Raw genomic sequence first — 17,195 nt, forward strand, 5'->3', positions numbered from 1 at the left:
TCGAGGGACAGCGCTTTTCCAAAATATTCTTGTGGTTAGCGTATAATCAGTTAAAATGAGTGGTTTTGGGGCACAGCTGGCAGTTTGGCTGCACGGAGGTGTGAGCTACACATAAGGTGAGCAGATCCCAATTATTGCGCAGGCTCCGAGTCTCGTAACTGCTCCAAAAATATCACCTCGGTGCTCCAAAAATAGCACCTTGGTGCCCCAAAAGGCAGCGGTGTGAGTCAAACTGCACAGATTATGCAGTGGGGATCAACGCTGCTCCATCTGTCTGTCCTCGCCAAGGGAGCTCTGTCGTCCTTGTGAAGGCTGCACCTCGCTCCAGTGTCCCCTGCAGACTCCAGCGAGCGAGGGAGAGAATTTTTAAGCCTAGTTCAGCCAAGAACAGGTTTTAAGTGAAACCCCGAAGCATGTTTCATGCCTTGAGGTGACGGGGTTCAGAGGGGATCGCTGCAGCTGGGGGAGGGAAAGAAAAGCTGCAATTGGTGGTAGTATCTTGGTGCTTTTATGAAATTCAGCGAGCCGAACGAGTTCTGGTTTGTGATTTAATGCTGTTCACAGCTCAGGCTGGTGTGTTTGCTTTGCTCTGCCTGTAGCTGCCAAATTTCTCCCTTTGCCTAATCAGCCCCTGGGCTTTCTGCAGGCAAACTTCTGCCTTCGGTTAAAACCGTCCCTCTGAAAACTAAAACAAGCTTTGACTTCAGTTTGCTCCTGTCCTGATTACAAGACCATCACGGTTTTAAATCCATGTTTGTGTTCAGCAGCCTTAGTGGAAAGGTCAGGGGGTCTCAGATGCTTATGATGACCCGACCTTCCAGTCAGAGAAATTCAGGGGAGGTTTTTAAGGTGGGATGATTTGGTGGAAATTAAGTGATGAGCTTTCTGCATCTGGAAGATCCCTGGTGTGAAATGTTTGTCTCTGGGATGCTGAGCAGGGTGTTACGAGGACAACAGAGTTGCAGCCAGGCGATGGCTGCGGGGTTTTCACTCTGGTAGAATCATTTTGGTTGGAAAAGACCTATAAGCTCATTGAGTCCTACTTGTGGTTTTCTTTTCTCTGCTCTTCATAGAGCTCATAGGCTGATAGTATTCATCTGGGAGGGGGCTGGTGACCTGTATCTGCTTTGAAAATGGATGGATTTGAAGCACATGCTGGAATTGCAGCACTGCTTTGCAGCTCCTCTCATCTCCCTTCCCGGGCTATTTATCCTCAGCACTCCCTCAGCTGCATGCTGCTCCTGCTACGCTCGGCTTTTCAAGCTGAGTGCCTTATTCTGAATTCCACTCTTGTGACTGGGAGGAATTAACATGACCGGAAGAGAGATCCAGCTGAGTTGGGGTCCTTGTACCAGCCCGTAGCACCCCAACCAAAGCCCGGTGAGCATCACTGGGGTGAGCGAGTCATTCTGCCCGGCTGTCCTCCTCTTCACCCTCCCCAAAAGGCTGTGACAGCCCCGGGGAGAGAAACCTGAGCCTCACCACGGCACCAGATCCACATTTCATCCTCCCCTGCCCAGCACCAGCCGCTCTCCTCTCTCCCCTTCGCCTGCCGGAGCAGCTCGCTGTGGTGAGTGCGCTGAGTTTGCCAGGGCTCTGCCCACTCCCTTCCTGACACACGTTCCCATTCCTCCTGCTCACACCATTGTTGGAGGGGGCAGATCTCTCCAGCTGGGATTTTTGGGTGTTTATTTGCAGACAGACTCGGAGAACAAGAGGATACCAGAATTCTGACCCTGGAGAGAGAAAAGCCATGGGGAATGGGATGAGCAAGGTACTGGGGGGATTGGGGGTGGTGGCCAGTGTGTTCTCCTTGGGCAGGACCTTCTACAACCCAGCTTGTCCCAGACTGACCTGATGCCCTAAATACAATGATTTGCTTCTTCCCTTTCTCATTCCCCTTTGAAACTTTGAGCACTTAAGAAGGGGAATTAATTAAGAAAGCAAATGCTGATCCTGGATTTGTATCTGAGGCGAAGAGCTGAGTGTCTGTGGGTGTTAGAGAAGTGACAGCTGGGTTTGGGTGCCAGTCCCTTGGGTGATGAGGCCATGGCATTTAAATCCTCAGGGCTGATGGAGGTGGCTGCAGGGAAATTTCCGCCCTGGGTCACATCTGTGCCCCACAGCCCTGGGCTGCAAAGCAGGACCTGGGGTTTTACTGGTGCTTGTTACTCAGCTGAACCCCTGGGCTGGCCCAGGGGATGGATTTCTGTCGTTATCCTTAAATAACCGCTTGGTATGTGCGTTCTCTGGTTTAAAATTAGTCTCTGGGACAACAGCAGAGAGATCAGATCAGGGCAAAACTCTCTCTGCGTGGCTCTGGTATGGTACAACACTGGGATTTCACCCCCTGCAGACTCAGCCTGACCTGCCAAGTGGCTTTTACAGCCTCCCTGGTGCCACCAAAACCTTTGGGGGAGCCAGAGTTGCCTTTGCTGGGGGTTGGGTCGGTGCAGACACCAGGATCTGGCCTTGATTTCATGAGCCGCAGGACTTGAAATCCCCCTTCCCATGGCAACAGCTTGTGCTGGGCACAGCCATTTGCTGAGCCTAGGTGTTTGCACCCCAGGAGTGGGCTGGGGTTCAGCTGGATGGAACATGTTGGGCTGGATGTGACCCAGAGCTGCTGGAAACCCTCCCTGCAGCCTCCCAAACTTCATATCTTCTGCCAGATGGGTGCAAACGAGGCCGATTAGGAACCCACTCTTCTTTTCTGTGCCCCTGGAAACTGCTCTGGTGGGTTATTACACCCCGTAAATATGCTGAGCTGCCCCTTTTTCTCCTTCATAAACCTGTGGCAGCCAGTTGGAGACCATATTTGCATATTTGATGGCACTTACTGCAACATCCTGGCCAGAAAAGCGTTATAAATAGCCCGTGTGTTTGCCTGTCTCTGCCCAGCTGGCACAGGAAACCTTTGAAAGTATTTGCGGGAGGTGGTTGCTATAGAACAGCAAAACAAACCGGAGCTGCCTCCAGGAGCTGGGGCCTTGGGGGGTCCCTGCTGGAGCCCCTGCTAGATGGAGGAGCCTGGGGGGGGCTGAGATGTTTGGGGAATCCAGCCCCCAGCACTGCCTTTCCAATAGCAACAGGAGGAAATGCAAACCCCTTCGTTTATGGCCTCAAGTTATATCAGGGGAGGTTGAGGTTGAATCTGGGGAACAATTTCTTCCCCAAAGGGCAGTGGGGCATTGGAACAGGCTGCCCAGGGCAGTGCTGGAGTCACCATCCTTGGAGGGGTTGAACAGGTGGAGATAAGGTTCTCAGGGACATGGGGTAGTGGCAGAGTTGAGTTAATAGCTGGACTCAATGATCTTGAGGGTCTCTTCCAAACAAAACTATTCTGTGATTTATGTGATCAGTTTTCCTGAGCTCTGCGCTCCTGGAGAGGTTTGGGCTGGTGGTTTGAGTGAGCTCAGCCTTTGCTGTTTGCTAATTAAGTTGGTGTTTGTATTAGTTTAAGTTTGTATTGATTAGGTGTTCAGTTTATCACTGCCTGGGGCGTTCGGTGCTGGGTGCCCTGGTCCTGCTGGTACCACACGTTCACGTTGACACTCCTGCCACATCGGGTGCACGTTGCGCCTGGCACTGTCTGAAATATTTTTCTTTTTCGTCACCTCCCAGGTTGTCAAAGGCCTCTACCTTGGGAATATCCGCGGTGAGTGCCTTTCCCTGCTCTGCCTCCACCCATCTGTGGGATCCCCCAGCAGCTGAGGGGGCTGGAGGAGCCCCTGGGGTGGGTTAAAAGTTGGACTCGGTGGTCTTGAGGGTCTCTCCCAACCAAAATGATTGTGATTCTATGAAATCTCCCCATGTTTGCTAAGACAATTATTTCCAGTGGTCACCTCCTGGTTTTCTTACTGACGCTTGATGGGCAGCGGGGTGGAGCTTGTGTTTCACCTACCAGCAAGAACACACCGGCCTTTACCAAATTAGCAGTAGAATTCCTGTTTCTGGGGGTGCTTTTAGGAGCCTGTTGAATACCCAGTGCATCCAAGGGGGATTTTGCTTTGCAGGAGGTGCATTCTGATGCTCTGGTTTCCCTTTCTGCACCATGCGGGGGGAGAGGCAGTGAGAAGGAGCTGGCGCAGGGATTGGGGGTGATGGATGAGGGATGCTGGGGGGTGCATGATCCAGTAGATCTTCCAGGAGAGCAGGTGATTCATGTGCTGCTGCTGTTTCCAGACTCTGAGGACCGGGAGAACCTGCAGAGGAATGGGGTTACACACATCCTCTCCGTCCACAACCGCGCTGAGCCAGTGCTGGAGGTTGGTGCCTGGGTTGGGGGCATCTGGGGGGTCACCCCGGGGTAGAAGGAGCTGGGAAGGTGCATCTGGGACACACTATTTTCTCCTGGTGTGGGGCAGAGAGGGGAGAAGCAATGCTGAATTTGCACGAATTTGCACGCATTCGCACCAGTTTGCACCGATTTGCACCACGCAGTATGTGATCTGCACCCAAAGGGGCTCAGCGCTGGATCTTTGGAGGGGGGATTGGGGTGTTTTTGGGGGGCATGGCCACCCCAAACGATGGTGTTCGGGTGAAGTTGTGTCGCCGCGGGGCTGGCGGGGCCGGGAGCCGGCGGGGTGGCCGGTGCTGCGGCGGGGAGAACCGCGAGAGGGCGGCGGTGACCCGCGGATGGGGACACCGGGGCCGCGGCCACCCCGACTAGGGGCAGGGGGGACAGTGGGACCCCGAGCAACCCCTCACCCCCAGGACAGGGCTCCTGGGCCGCCCTGGCTTCGCCTGCCCGGTTCCCCCCACCTGGTGGTCCCCGGAGCGCTGCGGAACCCTCGGGCTGTGAGTCGGGGAAACTGAGGCAGGGGGAGCTGCCCTGTGGGTTGATGCTGGAGGTACCGGCCGGGTCTTTTGTGCGCGAATCCACGGAGCCGTGGGGCGGGTGGAGCTGCAGCAGGAGGAGGGGAATGCTCGGCAATGCTGCTCATCTCGTGGTTGCATACTCCTAAAAGCACTCCCAGAATCAGGAATTCTACTGCTAATTTGGTAAAGACCGGTGTGTCCTCGCTAGTTGGGGAAACCCAAGCTTCACGCCACTCCCCACAGGGCTCCGGTAAGAAAACCAGGCGTTGGCTGCTGGAAATATTGTCTTAGCAAGCAGGGGGAGGTTTCATAGAATCATAGAAACATTTTGTTTGGAAGAGACCCTCAAGATCATCAAGTCCAACCATTACCCCACCCTTGGCACTGACCAATGTACCTGAGAACCTCATCTCTGTTTGTTCAACCCCTCCAGGGATGGTGGCTCCACCACTGCCCTGGGCAGCCTGTTCCAATGCCTGAGTCCAACTTCATCCCAGCACTGGACCCACTGCTGGCTCCCAAATCCCGGGATGCTGCAGAAGGCAAAGGGGATGGCGTGGACCCTTCATCCTTTGGGGGCATGATGGGCTGGGAGCCCCAGGAAAACACCAGCTTGAGCATGTAGGATGAGAGAAAATGGCCTCAAGTTTCTCCAGGGGGGTTTTAGGTTGGACATCGGGAACAATTTCTTCCTGGAAAGGGTTGTCGGGCATTGGAACAGGCTGCCCAGGGCAGTGGTGGAGTCATCATCCCTGGAGGGGTTGAACAGATGCAGAGATGAGGTTCTCAGGGACATGGGTTAGTGCCAGGGATGGGTTAATGGTTGGACTCAATGATCTTGAGGGTCTCTTCCAATCTAAATCATTCTATGATTCTATGATTTTCACCACTAAGGCATGGAGTAATGTGGGAGAGGAGAGGAGAGGAGAGGAGAGGAGAGGAGAGGAGAGGAGAGGAGAGGAGAGGAGAGGAGAGGAGAGGAGAGGAGAGGAGAGGAGAGGAGAGGAGAGGAGAGGAGAGGAGAGGAGAGGAGAGGAGAGGAGAGGAGAGGAGAGGAGAGGAGAGGAGAGGAGAGGAGAGGAGAGGAGGACACTGCAGAAAATTGGTGCAGAGAAATGGCTGGTGGTTGGAGAAGGGGCAGCATCTGGGGCTGATGGGGCTTGGGACATGGCCAGATGGGGAGCTAACCACACGGCGAGCTTACAACATGGAGCGAAGCCAGCAGGCTGGCGGAAAAGAGGAACAGGAAGAGCATGGTGGGTTGAGCAATGTGTCAATCACAGCCATGGGTTGGGAACCGCAAAGCCCAGCACCGTTCCCATGTGCGGCCGATGCGGAATGGGGGCACCAGGGGAAGGGGAAGCTGCTGGGAGCCCGGCAGTTAATCCAGGATTGGGGTGCGGGTTGCATTTTGGGGAGGTGTGGGGTCACTTTGGCTGTTTCACTGCTAGGCATGATGGCTTTGCTGGCATGGTGGTTTTGTTGGAATGGGGACATCAGGCTGGTGCCACATCTGGAGTCCTGTGTCCAGTTCTGGGCTCCCCAGTTTAAGAAGGACAAGGAATTATTGGAGAGTCCAGCAAGGGCTACAGAGATGCTGAGGGGTCTGGAGCACCTTTCTGATGAGAAAAGACTGAGAGAGTTGGGGCTGTTCAGCTGGAGAAGAGAAGGTTGAGAGGAGAACTTATTTATGTTATATATATATTTATGTTATATAAGGTTCAGGTTGGATATTAGGAACAATTTCTTCCCAAAAGGGCTGTTGGGCATTAAAACAGTCTGTCCAGGGCAGTGGTGGAGTCACTATCCCTGGAGGGGTTGAATGGATGTGGAGATGAGGTTCTCATGGACATGGGGTAGTGCCAGGGGTGGGGTAATGGCTGGACTTGATGATCTTAAAGGCCTTTTCCAACCAAAATGATTCTACGATCCTAATATCTCAGGGTGGGTGTCAGAGGATAGACCAGACTCTTTCCAGTGGTGTCCACCGACAAAGTGAGGGGCAACGGGCACAGACTGAAACACAGGAGGTTCCATCTGAATATGAAGAGAAACTTCTTCACTTTGAGGTTCCAGAGCCCTGGACCAGGCTGCCCAGAGTGGGTGTGGAGTCTCCTTCTCTGGAGACATTCTGTTATCCCCATGCCCATCCCACTCTGCTCCTTCCTTCCTTAAATAATTAGTTTTTTCCAGCCTCCTGGTTTGCCCTGGGCTGGAGGAAAGTGAGGATCATTTGGGGGGTTGGTCTTTATCAACGCAGGGGGCTCCTTCCAGCAGCCGATGGAGACAGGGAAATCCCAGGTGATCAACTGCTTCAGCTCTGGCTGGCAGGATTTCCACCCATTTTGCTGAGAAAAGAAAAAAAAAATACAACAAACCAAAACCCAGATGAAAAGTATCTAATTTTAGCTCAGAACAGGGAGGATCGAGGAAGCGACATTTTAAAGAAAGTAATCTGACCTACGCCAACATGTGGCGGGATGATTTATTGTGTATGAAAAGGACGGGGAGGAAATAACTCATTGATGAGGGTGACTTCATCGGTGCGTGTTCACACACGTCTTTCTGATGGGATTCACCGGTTGGGGCCCCGGGAAAGGGGCGGCTCAGTTTTGGGGGGGTCCTGAGCATTGTGGTGGTTTCCCACAGTTCTCTGGGCCGAAATGGGGGGAAATAGCCTGGGGTGGGATGGATGTGACATGTCATGGAGCGGGATGATGGCACTGAAAGTGGATTGAGGCTTCCCCCTCACCTCAGGGTCAGCTGGGGTGAAGAAAAGAATAAAAAATGGTGGATTTTGTGTTTCTCGGAGGTATCTTATTACTGCAACCATCTTTTGTATTGCAGGACATGACTTATCTCTGCATCTCAGCTTCGGATTCATCCAGTCAAAACCTGTAAGTCACTTGCTGTCCTTCCGCCTTCCAGCAGCCCGTGTTGGTAGTTGTGGGTCAGTAAAAGTTCAGATTCTGCAGGATGAAGGTTCAGTTCATTGGTGCTATGGAAATTTTGTAGCATTGCCGTACTTGGCAGAAGTTTTAGCTCATTCTCAGGTTGTAAATAGCATTTGTAGGGCTTAAAATCTCTTCCTGTGTGTGTTTGTAGTCAGTAAATTTAATTTCCCATCAAGTGTCAGAATTATTCTACTGGGCAAGGTTGCAAGTTTGAGCATTTTTAATTGGTTTAGAAAGACAATGATTTGTGTCAGTCTTCCAGACATTCTCCTGGAGAAGAATAACAACATATTTATTAAAATCAATGTTTTTTTACCCACACAAAGCTTAGGTACTTGTAAATCCTTTAATGATGTCCTCAAAGCTGGTGAGAGATGCTGCCCCAGTTTTGGTGGAACACAGTGCTGGGGTGGCCCTGGGAGGGTCCCGGTACCTGCTGCTGCTTGGGCATCAGACATCCGTAAACCACCCATTCCAACCAGAAAATGGGTGACTCCGATGGATTTTTTTCACCAATAAAACCTTAAAATTGAAGCTGGTTTGTGGAGCTGCTGGTTTTCCCGCATCTTTGGGAGACGCCGTGCCTGGGGCTGTGATTCTGCTCACTCACCCTCCTGCTGAGCGGAAAGAGAAGCTTTACAAGAAAACTCTGCCTCAGCAAGAACTGCCTTTTTTTGGTTGTCTTTTTTCTCTCTCATTTCTTTGCATTTGTGGCATGTCCACTGAAAGGAAAAAAAAAAAGAAGAAAAGACTGACTGCCGGAAGGAAGACTTATTCAAGGAACTATTTTCTGCTTGTTAGTTTGTGCCTTGGATTTCACAATCCTGGTGAGCTTCATGTCCTGCAGAGGCATCGCTCCTGGAGGCATAAAAGTCATGTGCTGACAATCTAGGTGCACCCCTGCTGGTCCCAGCCTGGGGGCTGAAGGGGAAAACTGGGATCTGGAGAGCTTGGACCAGGCACCACGTGCAGGTCCTGTGGGATGCTGGTTGCTCTGAGAAGAGAAGTAGGACAAGGTTTAAGCAGGGAAAGGCTCCCCAAAGTGTGATGATCCATTTGCTATGGTGGTCACAGAGGAGGCACGTCTGTATCCCACAAGGAGCGATGGGCTGACATCTTCCAGCGTTTTATATTTTCAGAGACTCTTCCACCTCTCCTCTTCTTGGGCAGCAGAACCCCCTGCTGTTTTTGAATTATATGGAATCACAGAACAGTTGGGATTGGAAGGGACCTTCAAGGCTCACCTGCTGCCACCCCTGCCATGAGCAGGGACATCTTCACCAGCTCAGGTTGCTCAGAGCCCCGTCCAGCCTGGCCTGGGATGTCTCCAGGGATGGTTCATCCACCACCTCTCTGGCCAACCTGGGCCAGGCTCTCACCACCCTCAGTGTAAAATATTTCTTCCTCATGTGGAGCCTGGATTTGTCCTTGGCTGGTTTCTTGGAAGGCACTTGAGCTTTTCACATCCAGGAAGGAATAAGGAGCATCATCTCTTCGATTCCTCAGCCAGGACAGGGTGAAGAGCATCCCCTTTGATGGGCCAACAGGAGTGGGGGAGATTTTGGAGGGTTCTGCCTTGTCTCCAGATGGAAGGCAGCTCTGAGTCCCACAGGGGCCTCAGAGGAGGATAGCCTTGCTGGGAGCAAGCCCTTGGTGAGGGACACAGGGTGAATAACCCTGCAGCAGCTCATCCTTGTCTTCTGAGAAATCAGGAAGGTTGTGCAGGCACTCGCCCACCCCATCACGTGGAGGCAGAGGAACTGCTAGCTCCAGCAATTGCTGCTGGGTGGCAGGAACCCTCTTCTCCTCCTCCTGAAAAGGCCAGGGTTGTGTGGTCAGCGAGTCCACCAGCAGCTCAAGTCACCCAGGACCAGGTTTTCTGACTCAAAACTCCCCCAGGGCTTGGTGTGACCTTGAGGATGATCAGGGATGGGCAGTCTTGATGTCCTGAGGAGCTGAATATCCGCTGTGGTGTGAGCTCTTGGAGATGCTGCTGACTTTGAAAGGGACCAGCTGTGGCTTCCAGCATCCTGTGCAGCGATGAGCAGGAGAGATGCGTCTCACCAGAGCCTCTGTAATCCCCCTGCTAACACCTATGAGTACATACAGAGTTATTTATCCTATTTCCTAGGTCCCCATGCCTTCAAAAAGATGGTGCTGCTCATATTGCTGAGCATCCAAGTCAGAAGGAGAGAAACTCTCTGAGCTGCCAGCAAGCACTGGCTCTCTAACCTGCCCTGTTTTATCACAGAATCATTTTGGTTGGAATAGATCCTTAAGACCACCGAGTCCAACCATAACCTAACCGTGGCACTAACCCATGTCCCTGAGAACCTCATCTCTGTGTCTGTTCAACCCCTCCAGGGATGGTGACTCCATCACAAGCATCACCCTCTTCCCATCTTGATGCTTTGGAAAGCAAGAAGTTTCCCCAGGAAACCACAGTCACTCCCCCATCCTCACCTCCTGCCTCTCTCCTCACAGGCTGCAGCATTTCAAGGAGTGCATCAAGTTCATCCATGAGTGCCGGCTTGCGGGGGGAGGCTGCCTCGTTCATTGGTGAGAGATGCTGGCATCACCTCATGTCCCTGTGTCACATCGGACCTCTGGGAGGTGGGGGTGGGGTCCCCAAAAAGTGTCCTTGGCATCAAGTATCACCTGCAGTGGGGAGGAAGAAGAGGAGAGGACAAGGAGCAGTGGGAGGGAGACAGGGAAAGGTCTCCAGTACTCAGAGCTGCGGGGATGGGTGGTCCATGCACTGGAACCCTGAGCATCCAAAGAATCCCAGAATCATTTTAGTTGGCAAAGACCCTCAAGATCCTCAAGTCCAACCGTTACCCCATCCCTGGCACTACCCCATGTCCCTGAGAACCTCATCTCCATGTCTGTTCAACCCCTCCAGAGATGGTGACTCCACCACTGTCCTGGGCAGCCTGTTCCAATGCCCGACAGCCCTTTGGGGAAGAAATAGTTCCCCAGATCCAAACTCAACCTCCCCTGGCGCAACTTGAGGCCGTTTCCTCTGGTCCTGGTGCTTGTTCCTTGGGAGCAGAGCCCGATCCCCCCTGGCTCCGAGCTCCTTTCAGGCAGTTCAGAGATCAGAAGGTCTCCCCTCAGCTCCTGTTCTCCAGCTGAAACCCACAGGTCCCTCAGCCGCTCCCATCACACTTGTGCTTCAGCCCCTTCCCCAGAGGTGGGACAGGCTGGAGCAGGGGGACACAGTGAAGCTACGAGCCTGGAGCCACCGTCAGCAGCTCCCTGTCCTTACCCCCACCCCACCCATGTCCAAGGATTCCTGCCAGCACCCAGCAAGATGGGGTGTGCATGGGAAGCTGCATCCCATAGGTGTCCCTCACCTCCCCGATGGGAGTCCCTGTCCCTGACACTGCTCCCTTGCTCCTTCCCAGCCTGGCCGGGGTCTCCCGCAGCACCACCATCCTGGTGGCTTATCTGATGACGGTGACAGAGCTTGGCTGGGAGGGCTGCCTGGCTGCCACCAAGGCTGTCCGGTCCTACGTCAGCCCCAACTTTGGCTTCCAGCAGCAGCTGCAGGAGTATGAGGCCACCTTGCTGCAGGAGGTACGTCCCACCCCGGCATCCCCTTCTACAGGTGGCTATGGGGTTTGCAAACATGCACGGCTCTTTTGCATGCAGCTCGCTGCAGGGCACCAGCTGTTTGCTCGAGCTCACCTCTGCGTGTGCTATTTATTGCCTGAGGATTTTGGGTTTTGCATTAAAAAAAAAAAGAAGTGCCTAGACATGATGCGAATGCACTTAAAAAGGTTCTTTAAAACCACAATGCTTTTCTAGGACACAGTGGGAGGGACAGGTGAGCAGCAAGTCCCCGGGATCCCTGGGAAGGACCTGGGCTGATTCCAGGGAATGCAGCACAGCAGTGCCGGAGTGGGAAAGAGGGAGAAGAGAGGGAGGAAGGCTCTTGTGAAAGGCTTAGGGATGTCTGGGCGTGCTTGGAGCTGCCTGGGCTCCCTCTGACAGCAAATCCTCTGCTTTTCAAAGCAGGTGACAGCCAAGAGCAAGCATTGGTGGAGAAATTATTCTCTTTCCTCCCCCAAATGGCACAGAACAGCAGGTTTTAGGACAGCAGAAGACCTGGCTGGGTGGGTTCCTGTCCTTATGTCGTTGTAGCTGAGCTGGATGCTGGGAATGACAGTGGCACATTTAATAGGGAGAGCACAAATTGCAGAGGTCAGAGCTGCACTTTTGACCCAAAAAGCTTTCAAAACCAAAGAGAAAAACTTTTAAAAGCACCAGAACTGTCGGCTGTCCCCCAGCCTCCCCACTCTTCTGCTCAGCCCTGGGCTCTGCAGAGAAGGACCAGGATCCAAAACTGCCCCAGCAGGGCACATGGGACAGAGCTGAACCTCTGTGAGGCAAGAGAAACCCACAATTGCTTTACAAGGAATGTCGCAGCCCACGTCACCCCTAAACTTGGTCCCACCCCTGGAGGCAAAGCGCCAAGTGAAACCTCTGCTAGCATCATGCGATGTCCCCACGGCAAAGAGCGATGGAGAGCTGGCCGTGCTGAGCCCTAAAAGGGGATTTCTGTCCTTCCAGGAGGGAGGCAGGGACAGCATGTGACATCGGCCCAAATGTCAGCCCCTTCCCCGCCGCTGAGTTCCCTTTGCTGGAGACAGCGGGCAGGCGCTGTCACATGAGGAACATGGCCCTGCTCTGTCCTTGCAAAAACGCCTGCGGAGGAGGGTGGAAAATGGTCCAAGGGGTTACAAAACCCTCCAAGGCACTGGAGATTCCTTGCGGGGCTTCCCTTGGCTGGGTGTCTCTCCCCAGCCCTTCCCATGCTCAGATTGTGATGGGTGGTTTGCTGTGCCCCCTCCTTCACCCACCCTATTCCTCCTGCTCCCCCAAATCCAAGCTGGGCTCAGCAGACACTGGACTTGCCTCCCTTTCACTTAGATGCTGCTTTTTCATCACCTCAAAATTTTGCTGGCAGCTTTGCAAGCGTTTCTCTTAAATTATCAAAGGCAGAGCCAGGCTGGAGGCACCCGGATGTGTTTTTTTTATTGTTCTGAGCCCTGTGGTTTAGCAAGAGCTGCCTTTTCCTTGAAAAACCCCACGTTCCTGGTGCTTGCAGCATCTGGAAGGGAAGCTGGGGATAGCCCTGGGGGACACAGCTGAGTGCTGGAGTGGGTGATGCTCCGGCATTACTCACCCCCAGCTGCGTTTGAAGAAGTGGAAGAGCCGGAATGGATGTTCCAACCCCTCTGGGGATGCTCTTCTCCCACTTGCACCTGTGGCCTTTGCAAGAAGAAGGGATTTACAGGCAGGTCAGCCCAGGCGGGTGGCTGAGTGTCCCGTGGGGTGGTTGGTGTCACCTGCATGGTCAGGATTCCCTGGGACCCAGTGCCACATGAGTCCCGTGTCTTGTTTCATGCCAAGCAGCATCTGGCTTGCTTAACTTGGCTGCGGGAGGTCACACCGTCTTCCCATTTGTGACTTCGGGGTGTTTTTCCATGTGTGCAGGTAGGATGCAGGAGCATCCTCTTGCTGAGGATGCAAGAGAGTTTAAATTTCCCCATTTAGCCCAACTGTCATCCTGGTAAGCAGCAATTTGGAAACACAGTGCTTGGCAGCAGCCATGGACAGGCTGCTTGGGAGGAAAAACCTAATTTCTCCTTGGCTAAAACCTGTGAGGAACAGATTGGACTTTCTGGAACATCCTGGGACCTCCTGGGATCTCCTCTCTGCGGGCAAGCATCCCTTGGTGCCTCAGTTTCCTCGATCTGAAGCAGGGACCTCAGATGAGACTCGGGGAGGTTGAAATAGGGAAGATGCTCTCTGGTCCCAGCCAGCCGGCTCCTCGAGTGTGCAGTTGTGGTTACCAGCTGGCAAATGGTGCTTATCTGGGTGAGATGGATAAAGAAGGAAGGAAGGGACTGAGAGCAGGATGATGGGGAAGATCAGAAAAGGAAGTAAGCAAGTGTGGAGAAGGCAGTGTGGATGAGAGGGAGGGTACAGATGGACATTCAGGTGATGGAGCCATCCCCTGAGGTGCTGGCACACCATGACCAGGCTGCTGGGTGCTGTCCCTGATGGGACGGGGGCTCCGGGCCCCAGGAGAGAGGAGGAAAGCAGTGGGTTGGTGGTCAGCGCTGGAGGAAACGGGCTGTAACCACTTCTTGCTCTGGCTTTAAAGGGAAACTCCTGTCAGCAGCAGCTGGGTGCTTCCCCGGCCTCCCACCAGTTCCTGCCCTTCTCTGCTGGGTGGTGGAAGCAGCTGCAGGGCTGGGCGATGGGTGCTGAGCATTGATGGGTGCTGAGTCTCAGTGGCCAGGCTGGTCTCGCCATGGAGCTTCGTCCCTCCAGATGGTTACATGGGAGGGATGTTCTCCCCATGAGCAGCTAGCAGGGATGCTTGTCCCAAAATCCCATCCCAAATCCTTTGGTTCTCATTCTCAGCAGTTGTTTTCTAGCACAGAAATAAGGTCTGGCTCTTGGGGTCCACCCCAAACCAGAACTGTCCTAGCTCACAGGCAGTTGTGTGAATTCCTGCTGTCTGAGGGAGTGGATTTGGGAAATCCAGACATCCCCAGTGGAAATCCCCTCTTCCCAAGCAAACTTTCCCTCGTTCAGAAGGTGGAGATGCCACCAGGGTCAGTCTCAGACTTAATGCTTTTGTGGTTTGTGGTCCACTGTCCTGCTGTCCGTCCCTCTCTGGACCCTTCGCATCCACAGATTTTGCATTCCCAACTCTGTGCCCTCCATCCTTAGGTGTTTGATATTGCTGGATAAGTTCCTACCACTGGAGCAGCTTGTACAGCAATAGACAAGATGCACCCTCAAACCACTGGCAGCAATCATGATGCTCTGCAAACAAACCTGGCCAAGTGTGCAAGAGCCAACTTGACCATGCAGCTTGTGACATCAAGTCCAGCCCATTCCAGCGCTGCCATGGTGGTGGGGAGAAAGCATGGGGAAGGTTTTCTTACAGAAATTAGTGCACACAAGGAACAACAGCAGCTTCTTGGCAATGAGAAATAAACCAAGCTGCCGTTCCGACCGCAGCTGGTGCGGGAGGCTGAGGATGCTGCCAGCTCTCGGGTCCGGCTGGCAGCTGAGCTGGTGGCATCTCTGCCAGGCTGGGGATGTGGGAGCACTCAGGCAGGGGGAACCATTGCATCTTTCATACGGTACGGCTGGGTCGTGTGGTGTGGGAGCTCCTGTGAAACTGGGACTTTTCTGCTGGCTGTGGCTGGGGATCCCTCAGCTTTGTCTGAGCCTGCGGCTGGGATGCAGTGAGCATTGTATACCGGAGTCATTGCAAATCCCCGTTCTCAAACTGGGGGGTGTCTCAGCCCCCGGGTGGCCCTGACAACCTCTTTTGGATTTTTCCTGGCAGTATCGTGCCTGGATCCGTCGTGACTATGGCAGGAACCCGTTTCGGGACCAAGAGGAGCTGCAGGGCTTGCTGGCTGGGCAGGAGCAGCAGCTGGGGAGCAGGGATCAGTCCTGGCTCCAATCCTCAACTCCAACCTCCCCACTCCCCGACTGCACAGGTGGCACCGGCAGAAGCAGATGGATGAACAGATAAGCAACTGTTTGCTTGCAGACCCTTGGGCTTGGAAAACTCCCTCTTCCCTTTGCCAAGCACCGGCATGGGTTTGTGTCTGGGGCAGAAAACAGCCAGCGATGGGCTCGGCTGTGGGCTCAGGGGTGGAGCAGGGGTGTCAAGACCTGCAGACCCCCCTCTGGGCTGCTGTATCTGTCTAAACCTCTGGGCAAGCTGGTTAATTGATGACAGGGTCTTGCTCTGTCCTGTTCCCTCATTCTGCAGGGGATCACAGCCACTTTGCCATCACCTGGAGCAGCCACCAGCCCCATCCCTCTCCCTGGTGATGTAGTACCCGGGTGCTCCCCAAGTGGGACAGGGGGATGCTGATATGGAGAGAAAAGTCACGGTGGGATAAAATGGGGAAAAGACACCTTGCCGCCTTCTTTGCAGTGAAGCTGGAGGCTGGTGCAGCCTGTGAGGATGTCCTGAGGAGAGAGGGACGGTCCCCAGGGGTGGGTGTGCTGCTGTCTCCCATGGGATGGGAGAAGGGACAGAGGCTGAGCTGCTCCCGGGCACCATGTTCAGACTTTTCTGGTTCAGCCTGTCCTTGGCAAATGTCCATCTGGCATTTTTCTTAACCCAGCCCCCAGGGAAGGGGGAAATCCAGAGGTGCTCAAGGCTGCCCGACCCCATCACCTTCCCATCCCCGGAGCTGGAGCAGTTTTGGGTTTCCACCAGCACCCAACCTGAATGTTCCCGGTTGCAAAGGAAGCTCAGTTGGACCCACAGACCAATTTTAACACTGTCTTTCTCCAACAGCCTTTTTAATATGAAAAGACCATTACCATATCCCCTTTTTCATCCCAAACTCATACGGTGCCTTTCCAGGTGTGGGTTCTTTTGCCAGGGCTCCCCACATCTTCCTACAAGGGCAGGGGGTCCCAGCTCATCAACTCAACCCTTCTACATTTAAACCTTTGACTCTTCCATGCCAACTTGGCCTTTTGCTACAAATACTTTGCTTGGCTTCTCAGTAATATCTGCTCTGCAATCCATTCTGAGAAAAAAAAAAAAGGGTGCCTAGAGTATTTCTAGGAATTCTCTTAATGAAAATTTCTGGGTACTCCAAGTCTGACAGTGCTGGGGTGACTTGCCCAACTCTTAATAAAGCAAGAGTGATTAAAACCATGAGGATGGCTGGTCTTGATTTGCAGTGTTCCTGGTGGGGATGGAGGGATGGACTGACGTGATTGCTCTGCTGCTGTGCCCTGTTTCCTGTTTTCTTTGTAAAAACCACGAGCAAAATTAAAAGTTTTAAAGGCTCAATGTCTAGCCATAATACATAAGATACTGGGAAAAAAATACGAAGGCTTTTCCCCATGTTTTTAGGTTGAGAAAAGGTCCGTGGGAATGTGTCCCCAGCAATTAATGAGATCAAGGACCATAAATGCTGTTGATGGAGTGGATTGAAGTGAAGTCAAGCAAACTGGGTCGGTTTTGGGTTTAATGCCCCTGTTATCATTTTAGGAAGCAAAAAAATGGAACTTGCGCACACGGAAAAAAAAAAAAAAAAGAGAAGAAAGTTGGTTTCTGGTATGAATAGGAAGTCATTGGAGATGTGTGATAAGCAGAGATTAGTTTGCAGGAGGTGTGATAACCTCTCCAGAGCGCTGTGCCGGCTGGGATGGCCGTGACCCTTCTGTCCCACAGCTGGCCATCCTGAGACTCAAACATTCCCTGGGGAACCGCAGCACCAAAGCTGCTGGAAAAATCCCCAATTTTGAGAATTGCAAGGGATGCTCCCCATAAACTGCAGCATCACCTGCATCTGGTATCACAGCAGCAACTGTTTCTCAAATAAACAGCTCCTAAACCCATTTTTCCCTGAA

General features: G+C 53.1%; 1 protein-coding gene across 4 annotated transcripts; it reads left to right on the top strand.

Annotated features, from left to right (window-relative positions):
• The first annotated feature begins 84 nt into the window (after nucleotides 1-84).
• LOC102093743 (dual specificity protein phosphatase 22-A) lies at nucleotides 85-16,494 on the top strand. 4 transcript variants are annotated; one of them, XM_005504865.3, is made up of 9 exons: nucleotides 85-391; nucleotides 1,304-1,570; nucleotides 1,699-1,774; nucleotides 3,625-3,658; nucleotides 4,186-4,268; nucleotides 7,669-7,718; nucleotides 10,260-10,334; nucleotides 11,183-11,354; nucleotides 15,154-16,494. In XM_005504865.3, the coding sequence occupies exons 3-9, from the start codon at nucleotides 1,754-1,756 to the stop codon at nucleotides 15,343-15,345; spliced, it is 627 nt and encodes a 208-aa protein (XP_005504922.2). In that variant the 5' UTR covers nucleotides 85-391; nucleotides 1,304-1,570; nucleotides 1,699-1,753; the 3' UTR covers nucleotides 15,346-16,494. The 4 variants fall into 4 exon arrangements, with proteins under 4 accessions (XP_005504922.2, XP_064884918.1, XP_064884919.1 ...); XM_065028846.1 differs by lacking the exons at nucleotides 3,625-3,658; nucleotides 4,186-4,268; XM_065028847.1 differs by lacking the exons at nucleotides 85-391; nucleotides 1,304-1,570; nucleotides 1,699-1,774; nucleotides 3,625-3,658; nucleotides 4,186-4,268 and adding an exon at nucleotides 6,780-7,364.
• The last annotated feature ends 701 nt before the right edge of the window (nucleotides 16,495-17,195 follow it).

Source organism: Columba livia, chromosome 13, assembly GCF_036013475.1.
Source record: "Columba livia isolate bColLiv1 breed racing homer chromosome 13, bColLiv1.pat.W.v2, whole genome shotgun sequence".
NCBI classification, from domain to species: domain Eukaryota; kingdom Metazoa; phylum Chordata; class Aves; order Columbiformes; family Columbidae; genus Columba; species Columba livia.